This window comes from Oryctolagus cuniculus, chromosome 9 (assembly GCF_051225735.1).
Source record: "Oryctolagus cuniculus isolate XC-2025 breed Fujian yellow rabbit chromosome 9, ASM5122573v1, whole genome shotgun sequence".
NCBI lineage: Eukaryota > Metazoa > Chordata > Mammalia > Lagomorpha > Leporidae > Oryctolagus > Oryctolagus cuniculus.
In genome coordinates, this window is record NC_142875.1 from 90,612,959 (window position 1) to 90,626,124 (window position 13,166).

The window sequence follows — 13,166 nt, forward strand, 5'->3', positions numbered from 1 at the left end:
GGAAATAAACACATGAATCTGAAATTCAGAAGAGGATCCAATTAGGTAGTGCGGGTAGGGTTAGCATTTAAATGACAAGTGAGAAGATGAGAATGAATGAAATCAGGGCTGGCACTGTGGCATAGTGGGTAGAGCTGCCATTTGCAGTGCCTGCCTCCCATATGGGTGCTGGTTTGAGTGCAGGCTGCTCCACTTCCAATCCAGCTCTCTGCTATGGCCTGGGATAGCAGAAGATGGCCCAAGACCTTGAGCCTCTGAACCCACATGGGAGACCAAGAAGAAGCTCCAGGCTCCTGGCTTCAGATCAGCCCCGCTCCAGCCATCACAGCCATTTAAGGAGTGAACCAGTGGAAGGAAGACCTGTCTCTCCCTCTCTCTGTGTAACTCTGCCTCTGTAAATCAATATTTAAAAAAAATGAATGAAATCATAAGTTTCATTCATATCAGTCTCTTGATGAAGATAACAGTGTTAAATATTCATCACAGGGAAGAAAGAAGTCTAAAAGGTGGTGGATCGAGAACCAAAGAAAGAACATTTGAAGAAGGAAAGAGTAACTAGTATGGAGAGTTCAAGGCAGGACTGAAAACTGTTGATTGGGTTTAAAAAAATTAGTCACCATGGTTAAATCACAGTTTCTTGTGAAGTTAAGCTTCTCCTTTATGTAAAAACTAATTATAGTTCACTTCATCAAATTTATGAATATTAAATATAATATTTAAATATAATTAATATATAATTATATAATTAATATTAAATATAATTTAATACATTTTAATATAATTGTGGGTTTTTTTTGACAGGCTGAGTGAACAGTGAGAGAGTCAGAGAGAAAGGTCTTCCTTTGCCGTTGGTTCACCCTCCAATGGCCGCCGCGGCCGGCGCACTGCGGCTGGCGCACCGCGCCGATCTGATGGCAGGAGCCAGGTACTTATCCTGGTCTCCCATGGGGTACAGGGCCCAAGCACTTGGGCCATCCTCCACTGTACTCCCGGGCCACAGCAGAGAGCTGGACTGGAAGAGGGGCAACCGGGACAGAATCCGGCGTCCCGACTGGGACTAGAACCCGGTGTGCCGGCGCCGCAAGGCGGAGGATTAGCCTAGTGAGCCGTGGCACCGGCCAATATAATTGTTTTCTACTTGTATTCTCATTGGTGAAGAGATTGATCTTTTTTAGAAAGCAGCTACCCCTCCTAATGAGTGTTTGCTGTTGGAGATGCAGATATGGACAAAAAGTGCCTATCTGCTGGTCATTCACCAAACACTCACAATGGTGGGGCCTGCACCAGCCAAAGCCAGGAGCTCATCCAGGTCTCCCACAGGGGTGGCAGGAATGCAATTAGATGAGCCATCAATACTACTTCTCATTAGCAGGAAACTGGAATAGAGAAGAACCCGGAGGTGGCAGGGCGCTGTGGCGTAGCAGGTAAAGCCACAGCCTGCAGTGCCGGCATCCCATATGTTGCCGGTTTGAGACCTGGCTGCTCCATTTCCAATACAGCTCTCTGCTATGGCCTGGGAAAGCAGTGGAAGATGGTCCAAGTCCTTGGGCCCCTGCACCCAAGCAGGAGACCCAAATGAAGCTCCTGGCTTCGGATTGGCGCAGCTCTGGCCATTGTGGCCATCTGGGGAATGAACCAGAGGATGGAAACCAACCTCCCTCCTTCTCTCCCTCCCTCCCCCTCCCACCCCTCTGCCTCTCCTCTCTGTAAATGTGACTTTCAAGTAAAATAATCTTTTAAAAAAAAATGAAGACTGGGACTCAAACCCAAGCACTCCAATACAGAATGTAGGTGTCCCAAGGGGCATTTTAACAGCTACACCGAATGCCTGCCCTGATGGATTCTTCTTAGCCAAAGAGAAATATTCAAGTTGTCGAACTTTGAATTATTCTTTTCCTATTTGACTACAAATAGCAATGGGAAGAACTGAAGTTCTGAGCAAATTTGGTACTTTGAACCATGTTTTTCAAACAAGATTTGGTTTTTATGTTTTTCTTTGTGTTTACTTCAGTATTAAGAACGTCTGTAAAAAGTAACTCCAATTACATTTAGTAATTGATAGAATTGTCAATACTGGGAAGCAGTGAGTGATAACTAAAACCTGTTCATCCGTAAATGTAACCAAATCCAAACATACATAAAATAATTTGCAAACTTTTCTAAATTTTGTTATTTTTCAGATATACCCTCAAAGATGATTCTGAAAAGCATACTGAAGTGTGGGATCCTTCTCTAGAAGAAATTATTTCCAATGAAGTAAATGACTTACGTCCTGTGTCTGCAAAATCTCTACCAAATGAGAATTTCCAGTCACTTTATAATAAGGAACTGCCCGTGCATATCTGTAATGTAGTATCTCCTGAGAAGATTTATGTTCAGTGGTTGTTAACAGAAAACTTAATTAATAGGTATTACATATAAAGAGAACAGTATATAAGATTTTATTTCAGTGATCTAGAAGTCATAAATATAGAACTTTTAAAGTAATAAAATTGTGCTAACTAAATATTCTGTGGTTAAAATATAAAAATAGTATTGCTCTTAGTTACTTCTACTACATTAAAAGGTATTCCATGAATACTGAGTACCTACTGTGTGATAGCCATATTCTAGGGGTTGTAGCTCACAGTAGTGAAAACAGACAAGTTTCTGCTGTCATGGAACTTAAAATCTAGTAGAGAGACAATGAATGAAACTTCTAGCATAGCAGATGATTGGAAGTTTAATACAAAAAATAAAGCATTTGGGGGAAAATGTAATTTTAGGGGATCAAGGAAGACCTCAGAGACACATTTAAAATGGGTTCTGGAGGAAGATGGAGTAAGTCCCCAGGGTTTTTGACAGAAGCTCAGCGAAGGCAGAGGGAGGTGCTAGTTCAAAGACCTGAGGCAGGAATGTGGGCTGGAGTACAACTGGGGTAGGGGTGGGGAGCAGTGGAAAACCTATGATCTATGATCTGAGAATTAGAAAAGATTATACAATACAGCAGTAAAAAATAAAGTCCGGTCATTTGGACAAAACTAGAAAACATCATACTTAGTGAAATAGGCCAGTCTCAAAGGGACAGACTCTTATATGTTCTCTCTGATATCCTGTAACTAATAGAGCACCCAAAAGTTAGCATGTAGAAATGAAATTGACACTATGAGAAGCAACAGGTTTGAGCCCTTCTCTTTACTGTTGAGGATCAGCTTTTTTTTTTTTTTTTTTTTGACAGAGTGGACAGTGAGAGAGATAGAAAGGTCTTCCTTTGCCGTTGGTTCACCCTCCAATGGCCGCCATGGCTGGCACGCTGCGGCCGGTGCACTGCGCTGATCCGATGGCAGGAGCCAGGTACTTCTCCTGGTCTCCCATGGGGTGCAGGGCCCAAGCACTTGGGCCGTCCTCCACTGCACTCCCAGGCCACAGCAGAGAGCTGGCCTGGAAGAGGGGCAACCGGGACAGAATCCAGTGCCCCGACTGGGACTAGAACCCAGTGTGCTGGCTCCACAAGGCGGAGGATTAGCCTAGTGAGCCGCGGCGCTGGCGAGGATCAGCTTTTTATTCTGTATTTTTGGTTATCTTTTCCTTTATAATGTTTTCCTTTTTTCTCTTGCATACCAGTTTTTGAACTCTATACTTAACATAGACTTAACATGAACTTAAACATATATATATATATGTTTAAGTTTATTGAAAATAGATCTAGTAAAGACAGTAAGGGAAGAAGTGGGGTGGGAGTGTAGGTGGGAGGATGGGCACAGTGGGAATAACTATTTACATAATGTTGTATTTATGAGATACATACAAATTAAACATTTTTTAAATTTAGAAAATGAAACTTTGTTTTATCTGTATATAGTTTAGAAGAAAAGATGATAGCTGCTTATGAACACTCAAAATGGAAACCTATTAAATGGGAAAATGATATGCACTGTGCTGTTAAGGTCCCAGATAAAAATCAGTGGCGAAGAGGTCAGATCATTAAAATGGTCACAGACACATTGGTAGAGGTAAGAACCATGAAAGTGAATGCATTTTGCATGGTTTTTCAGTTTGTAAATATATTTTCAAATCATGTATTTCCCTAGACTTAAAGCTATTGTTTTCCTAGGTCTTGCTGTATGACGTGGGTGTGGAAATAGTAGTGAATATTAACTGTTTGAGAGAACTTGAAGAAAGTCTAAAGACAATGGGAAGATTGTCTTTGGAATGCTCTCTTGTTGACATAAGGTAGTTTTTAACTGAGTAAATTTTTTTCATTTTTGAATATTTAAAATACTTGGGTGAATTCTTATCAGTTTTAATTTGTGTTCTGAAGTTTTCATAAAATCTAATTTGAGGTTTTAAGAAGAGGTTAACAGAACTATTTTGAGCACATAAATTTAGTGGCATTTAAGAAAATAATAGAGGAGTGTGAAAGTTACCTAGATAGAATTGAAACTGTTGAGTATAAAAATTTATCTTCAGGGACAACATAACTTTAGAATTTCATGAAAACCTAAAATTATGTGAATTAGCAAAAAGTGAATTATATAAGTATCCTGGAAAAGTAGAATCAGAGCAGATCCAGAATTGGAACCAATTCATTCTGACATGGGATGCAAACATCCCAAGCATCATCTTAACTGCTGCACCAAACACGAGCCCCAAGTTGTAGATTTTATTCATATCCAGCTAAACTAACCTCTAGGCATAAAAGCTGCTTACTGATAGGACCACTGAAGGACTCCAGGAGTGTGGTGCCCAGGAAACTCCCTGAGAAGTCTGTAAGAGAACAAGCTTCAGATAACCAAAAAGATATGAGACATTTTGACAAAAGGACTATGGTTAACATTGTATATTTTACCTATAATATTAAATGATGATTATTAGAGAAATGGTATAGTATACAAAGTAGATACAGCAAAATTTTTAAAACAGTAGTGGAAAGAGGAGAAACAGGAGTTTATATTAAAAGTTGAGTAAGCTTACTGTTTGTCTTACATTAACTAGGAGTAAGGGTAATTCCAGTAAGATATTGGGAGAAAGAAAAGAGGTTACTAACAAGTGATTTAACTTTGGAACTATGTTAATATTTTATATGAAAAATAAGCAAAAATGATAGTAAAAATGAAATTAACTGTACAGTAATAGCATACACTCAGAAACTTCTTCTAGTGACTTTAAAACATTAATATGACTATTCATCCTCACCGGACTATATTCCAAGAATGAAAAAATACCTGTCCCCTTTAGAAATAAAAACCATTAGCTGTTTTCTTTCATCTCAATATTGTTGTGTTGATATTGTATTCTGAAGCTGTTACTCGTGTATTGTGGGATAAATTAAAATAGTTATTATGTATATACATTTCAGTAAGAACTGATATTGTTGATTAAATTATAAAGATTGGAGGGAAATTAGGCTTGTCCTGATTTGTTTTAAGATTTATTTATTTATTTACTTGCAAGGCAGAGTTATAGACAGAGGGAGCGACAGAGAGAGAGGTCTCCATCTGCTGATTCACTCCCGAAATGGCCGCAACGGCCAGAGCTGGATCTCCTGAGAGAACTCCAAATATACTACACAATAAACCTAAATTTTTTTAAAGATTTATTTATTTATTTGAAAGAGTTACACAGATAGAAGAGGCAGAAAGAGATAGGTCTTCCATCTGCTTGTTCACTCCCCAACTGGCCACAACAGCTGGAGCTGTGCCGATCCGAAGGCAAGAGCCAAAAGCTTCTTCCAGGTCTACCACGTGGGTGCAGGGGCCTAAGGACTTGGACCATCTTCTGCTTTCCCAGGCTATAATAGAGAGCTGGATTGGAAGTGGAGCAGCCAGGACTCAAACCGGCACCCATATGAAATGCTGGTACTGCAGACAGTGGCTTTACTCACTATGCCACAATCCTGGCCCCCCTTTTTTTTTAATACGTCTAAAATTTATTGTCTACTAGGTCATTCTATGGCATACATTCCATGTATTCATTTAGTTCTCACAACACCACTGATATAGGAAGTATTATCATCCCAATAATAGAAATAAAGAAATTGTCACCGAGAAATTGTTTGCCTGAAGTACATATAAATGAAACATTGGTTTGATTTGTTCGCTTTGAAACCTAACTTTTAAAATGAATTTAGAATAGTATGCCCTCTTCTTAGCGACCACTTTTGATTGTGTACAGTTCACCTGTTTATTGCTCTTAAAGAGTTAGTCAGTAATAGTCTCCGTTAGCCCACCCATTGGCACAGAACATGACTCCAGTCTTCCATGCACATCTCTCTTCTCTGTAATCTTGAATAGACTGTGGAATCATATTTGTAAAATCAGTGCTGTGAAATGGGAATCTTAGGCCCACATATTGTATAAATCCTATCATTTTTCATTGCCAACTTGAATAGATCAATCAGGTGGCAGGCATTTGGTGCAGCAGTTTAGACACTGCTTGGAATTGCCTGCATTCCATATCAATGTTGGGTTCAAGTCTTAGCTCTGCTCCCAATTCCAGCTTCCTGTTCATGCATACCCTGGGAGGCAGCAGTAGTTGGGATCCTTACAACCATGTGGGAGACCCAAACTGAGTTCCTAGATCATGTCTTCAGCCTAACCTGGACCCAGCTGTTTGGGTATTTAGGGATTGAACCAGTGGATGGGAGAACTCTCTACCACTTTTCCCCCCTTTCAAATTAAAATTTAAATTAGAAAAATAGTTCAATCTGAATATAGTGATTGAGCAGATTTCTGTAAGTCTCATAAATATACCTAATATTGTATAGAATGTGTTTCTGTATACATTTTGAATTGTATCTTATGGAATGGAATAGAATACTATCTTAAGAGACTAGTAACAATAGCTGAGCCCTGTACTAGTTGCATTATGTAGCCACTATTTCACTTAATCCTCACAACAAATCTTTAACTTCAGATACAGTAGTATTTGCAGATGAGAGAATTGAATCTTCAAGAGGTTAAGTATCTTGTAATACAGGTTAAAACAGCTGACTATTCAGTTAGGATTACAAACAAGGCCTGACACACACACATACTCAGACTTAGCCCTAATGGTAGAGCTAGAAATGTGCCATAGGACACCATTAAGTTGGCATGTACCAATGCCATCTTACTAGTTAAAATGATCAGTTTAAGTTCATAATTGATCATAAAGATAGGATTAAGTATCAAAGGGATCACATAAATAAGACCAGTGACTGCTAATAATAATTGATAGAATTAAAAAAGGAGAGAACGACCCAACATGGGAAGCGGGATACAATCAGACTCATAGAATGGCAAATGCCCTAAATAGCACTCCAGCCTCAGAATCAGCCCTTAAGGCATTTGGATCTGGGTAAAAAGTCCATGAGAGTTTCTCGGGCATGGAAAGCCAAGACACAGTGGCAAAAAAAATGACCTAAATGAAAGATCTCTGTGAATGAAATTCCAGTGGAAAGAACAGGCCATCAGAGAAGGAGATACCTTTCTCTGAAGGGAAAAGAGAGTTTCCACTTTGATTGTGGCCTTGTCTAAATAAGGTCAGAGTTTGTGAACTCAGGAGGCTTCCATAGCCTTGGCAGCTCATGACAAGAGCCTCAGGTGATTACTGATGTCATAAATAAAAGTGTCAATTGTTAAATCAACAACAGGAGTCACTATGCACTTGCTCCCCATGTAGGATCTCTGTCCTTAATGTGTTGTACTATGTGAATTAACGGTATAATTAGTACTCAAACAGTACTTTACACTTTGTGTGTCTGTGTGGATGCAATCTGTTGAAATCTTTACTTAGTATATACTAAGTTGATCTTCCATATATAAAGATAATTGAAAATGAATCAATGTGAATGGGATGGGAGAGGGAGTAGGAGATGGGATGGTTTGCGGGTGGCAGGGTGGTTATGGGGGAAAACCCGCTATAATCCAAAAGTTGTACTTTCAAAATTTATATTTTTAAATGAAAGTTTTCTAAAAAAAAAAAAAAAAAAAAACCCAGAAAACAAGGCCTGAATCGAAAACTGGAACTCTGTTTTACTACTGTTCTAAAATTCTTTTCCGTAGATTTTTATGATTCAGTTGACATAAAATTTATCCCTCTTGCAATTTTTAAGTGTGAGATTAAGAACATTCACACCACCATTCCCAGAACTCTTACTTCTTCAACTGACATTTTGTATCCATAATTTTTTTATGTTGTAAATGTCTTCTGATGTTAAAGAGTTAATGTTCATAAAAGGTGTATCTATAATAAATCATAGACCCTAATCTTGCACTGGTTTTTATTTGTATATCATAGTAAGCATTAAACCATAATTCTAGAAATTACTAGAGTTTCATGGCTCATAAAAACAGTTTGACCTTCATAACGAATACTGTAGTATATTTACCGAATTCTACTTGGTCAAACTACATGCACCATTGATTTGATTAGTTCATGAATACAAACCATTTATTATGAAAGATTGACCTGATTATTTACTTTGCTCATGGGTCAGCTTATGAAATTCTGGATCTGAAAAGCCTGTTAGCCTTCAGGACCTGCTCATGAACTGTGTAACCTCATCAGTGGTATTCCATCTTTCTTCTTGGGGGCTCAGTTTGATGGCTAAAAACACCTAAAGGATGGGGGCCAGTGTGTTGTACAGCAGGTTAAGCTACCACCTGCAATACCAGCATCCCAAATGGGCAATGGTTTGAGTCCTGGCTATTCCACTTCTGATCTAGCTCCCTGCTAACGTGCCTGGGAAAGCAGCCGAAGATGGCTCAATTGCTTGGGCCCTAGCACCCAGCCCAGCCCCAGCCATTGCGGCCATAGGGGGAGTGAACCAGCCAGCAGATGGAAAAGATTTCTCTCTCTCTCTCTAACTCTGCCTTTCAGATAAATAAATCTTTTTTAAAAAGCCTAAAGTCAGTTTCCACTATGAAAACTAAAAACAATGAATAATAAAGTCAGATACTCTGCTTTTCATTGATCTGTCAAATATTCATTGAGCATTTTTACTATTCATTATTGCCTGCCATCAAAATTAGACACTCATCTAATTTCTAGTCATTTAAAGTTGCATTATTACATCTACTACTTAATTTTGTTGAAACAAGAATAAAAAAATTCTATAAACTGTTGAGACTTATTTTGGGAAGCAATTCAAATCTCATTTCCAAAAAACTTCTAAAAGTAAGCAATGGAATCATGGCAAAAGACTTTTTTTTGCATTAAACACTTTTGGAATACCTTTTATGTGCCAGGTACTGTATTAGGCATAATAATTCCTGTTCTCTTAGAGTTTATAGACTAATTGACATATGAAATGCTGACTAAAAAATACTTGAAATATATATACTTTGAGGTCCTCATTATGGCTTCAAAATAGATACACATAAATAACATAAGTCTATGTTTAAATTGATCTTTCACTATTTATGTGTATATGGAATGTTTCTTGTATGAAACAAATTGTCATATGATCTGTTTCAGACCAACTGGTGGGAGTGACAAGTGGACAGCCACAGCTTGTGACTGTCTTTCATTGTACTTAACTGGAGCTGTAGCAACTATAATCTTACAGGTGGGTAGTAGAGTAAGCATTACAACAGATGTGTACTGATGATCTCATTAATGTTTTCATCAGTTCCACTTTCTGTCTTGTTGAGAAAACAGCTATTTGGATTTTGTTGCAAAATTTTTTCATCTTATTTTCAAATGATTGTCTGAATCAAGTTGTTTTTAAATATGCTTGAATTGATAACTTGCACATTAAAAATATAACGTGGGAAACTGGCATTTGGCCTACCAGTTAAGACTCTCACTTCTCACATAGGAATACTTGGGTTCAATTCCTGACTCTAGATCCTGAATCTGGCTTCCTGATAGTGCAGACCCGAGGAGACAGCAGTGATGGCTCAAATAATTGTATTCCTGCCACCCATGTGGGAAATCTGGATTTTGAGCTGTTAGGTGCATTTGGAAAGTGAAACAGCAGATGGGAGCTCTATACACATGGGTGTGTGCGTGTGTGTGCCTCGAGTGAAAAAATATATATATATACAACTATATATATATATAGCCATATATGTATATATATAATATGGATCTTAGCAACATTTCTGAAGCCTTTTGAAATTGTTTCTTAAATACACTGATTTGAAAGGCAGAGAGAGAGAGGTCTGCCATCTGCTGGTTCACTCCCCAAATGCCACATCTGCTGAGCCAGGCACCAGGAACCCAATTGGAGTCTCCCACAGGTCAATCAGTTTCTCTCGCAATTCTCATTCTCTCTCTCTCATTAAAAAAAATTTTAAAGATTTACTTACTTGCAAGTCAGAGTTAGGCAGAGAGGAGAGGCAGAGAGGCCTTCCATCCGCTAGTTCACTCCCCAATTGGTCGCAACGGCCGGAGCTGCGCCGATCTGGAGCCAGGAGCTTCTTCCGGGTCTCCCTTGCGAGTGCAGGGGCCCAAGAACTTGGGCCATCTTCCACTGCTTTCCCAGGCCATAGCAGAGAGCTGGATTGGAAGTGGAGCAGCCAGTCATGAACCGGCACCCAAATGGGATGCCGGCGCTTTAGGCCAGGGCATTAACCTGCTGCACCACAGCACTGGCCCCTCTAATTAAAAAGTTTAAATGATAGATTTAACGGTAGACAATTGTCCTACTGATTAGAACATCTGTGTCCCATATTGGGATGCCTGGGTTCAATACACACCTCTGCTTCTAACTCCAGCCTCCTGTTAGTGCAGACCCTGGGAGGTAGTGGTGATAACTCAATTATTGGGTCCTGGCTTCAGACCCCTCCCTGGCCACTGTGGGCATTTGTGGATGAGCCAGCAGGTGTGAAATCCCTTTCTCTCTGCCTCTCAGAAAAATAGATGGAATTTTTGAAGTTTATTTTGGAGCAAAAATTTGTGACGTCCATGCACAGTTTTGTCATAATACACGTTTGCCACAAACTTTTTGATAGTCTCTTATTGATGGTATATCACAAGATTTGTGTGAGTGGATTTAAAAAGAGGCATATATCTTTTTGGGATACTTAAAAACATTGTTTCCTTTATTTTTCTAATTTAAATACGTTTTATTTAATGATTAGAAATGTCTTGGCTGGCGCCGCGGCTCAATAGGCTAATCCTCCACCTAGCGGCGCCGGCACACCGGGTTATAGTCCCGGTCGGGGCACCGGATTCTGTCCCGGTTGCCCCTCTTCCAGGCCAGCTCTCTGCTATGGCCTGGGAGTGCAGTGGAGGATGGCCCAAGTGCTTGGGCCCTTCACCCCATGGGAGACCAGGATAAGTACCTGGCTCCTGCCTTCAGATCAGCGCGGTGCGCCGGCCGAAGCGCGCCAGCCACGACAGCCGCGATGGCCATTGGAGGGTGAACCAACGGCAAAAGGAAGACCTTTCTCTCTGTCTCTCTCACTGTCCACTCTGCCTGTCAAAAAAAAAAAAAAAAAAAGTCTTATATAGTTCATTTTTCTGTGTGTGTTTTGTAGTTTTGCTTTTTATACAGGAAATAAGGCACACCTTGGAGAATATATTTTGATTCTATAGTTTACAAAGAGTTTAAGGAAATAGAGAAACATAACTATTGTTTTGCTTCCCTTGATGGGGAAATGTTTTCCATTTGCTTTTTTTTTTTTTTCTGTGAGGAGGTAAGTTTCACAGTGAGGTCGTCTTGGCATGTTTTGCAAAATGATTGTCCCTGTTAACTATCTTCCATGCTCTTTTCTGAGATATTTAATTATCAAAGTAACTTTTCTCTCTTGAGAAATTTTTTTCTTGCTTAGAGAATATATCATTTCTGTATCTCCTACTTTGATTTATCACTGCAGGACAACAATACAACATGGCCTTTACCTGTGAAAATCTTCTGCAGAGATGAAAAAGGAGAGCGTGTGGATGTTTCTAAGTATTTGATTAAAAAGGGTTTGGCTTTGAGAGAAAAGAGGTACAGACTTTCTTTAAAATTTTTTGACATCAGTTGATGATGCCTGCATCTCTCAGTTACCTGTGAAAGCTTCAAATACGTATTTCTTCAAACCTGAATTGCATCTTATTTGCTCTTAAAGATTATTTATAAACTAATCCCTGAGGAGTCAACTCAGAAGCAGATACCCTCAGAATTGGTTATGTGTCTCTTCAAGCCCATCAGCTTTTGCATTCTCAAACTCCCTTCTAACATACCAGCCTTTATACTTTTTACTTTTCCTTGGGCGTTTACACTGAAACCAAAGAAAGAGGGAACATTATAGTAGATAACAGATCTGAACCATTGGCATCTTTTCTCAGAGGTGTTTGAGCTTTTGATGGAAATTCTGGTGGTTATACATTGACATTTAAATATATTAAATAAGAATAAGTAGCTAAAGAGTAATTGAGCAATATTTACATTTAAAGATCCTTTTGTGTACTGAGTTTGGGTTAAGTACTGTTGGTTCAGAGGGAGAAGGATCAGGATATTACTCATTTATCTCTGTGTGTGTAGATGCAGGGGCATGCTGGGATTTCAAATGTTCCAGGGAGCTGCTTTGTACCATGTTTGGTATACTTAGTAAATTTATTGTCACTCTAACTTAAATACCTGAGATAGGCTGACTTGTAAAGAAAAAGTTTATTTTTTTGTACAGTTTCAGAGGTTCATTCCAAAATGGGACTGCCTCACTAGGCTGGCCTCTGATAAGTCTGTGTGCAGAGGGAAGATCACATGGTCAGCCAGGAGGCAGGGAGAGACAGCACATTTGTCAGCATGGTTTAACCATGGAGTGCCACCCTAACCACCTAATCCAACTCAGCCACTTTGTAGGACCCCGTCTTCAGACACCATAAATGGATTAAGGTCTATCCTTGATCAAATAACTAAGATTCTAGAAACCAAGCCCTTAACACCTAGGCCTTTTGGGAACACACAAACTATTATCCAAACCATTATCAGTAGCTCATCTTATTTGGACCAGGTGCCAGTCCTGATGAAATGGAAAGAGAAAAATAAAAAATGAAATGGGACTTGTAACTGACCAAGTGCAGTTGGTTACTTGATGCAGACTGAGAGGCCAGGGCCTTGGCAAGGTCATATGTCCTAGACTACATACATCTTTTCTGGGTTTTTGGTAATTCTGGGCTACTACAGTTTTTTGATAAAAGAAGTGTTAAGGTTTTTTTAAAAAAAAAAAAAAAAAAAAAAAAAAACTAGGCAAGTCAGTACCACAATTACC

General features: G+C 39.2%; 1 protein-coding gene across 5 annotated transcripts in view; it reads left to right on the top strand.

Annotated features, from left to right (window-relative positions):
• RNF17 (ring finger protein 17) overlaps nucleotides 1-13,166 on the top strand; it is a 117,524-nt gene that overhangs the window by 80,382 nt on the left and 23,976 nt on the right. For all 5 annotated transcript variants that reach the window (XM_089304337.1, XM_089304335.1, XM_089304336.1 and 2 more), the window contains 5 exons: nucleotides 2,181-2,408; nucleotides 3,842-3,992; nucleotides 4,094-4,212; nucleotides 9,439-9,529; nucleotides 11,787-11,902. In XM_089304337.1, coding sequence (XP_089160463.1) covers nucleotides 2,181-2,408; nucleotides 3,842-3,992; nucleotides 4,094-4,212; nucleotides 9,439-9,529; nucleotides 11,787-11,902 — 705 coding nt within the window. The remainder of the gene's footprint in view (nucleotides 1-2,180; nucleotides 2,409-3,841; nucleotides 3,993-4,093; nucleotides 4,213-9,438; nucleotides 9,530-11,786; nucleotides 11,903-13,166) is intronic.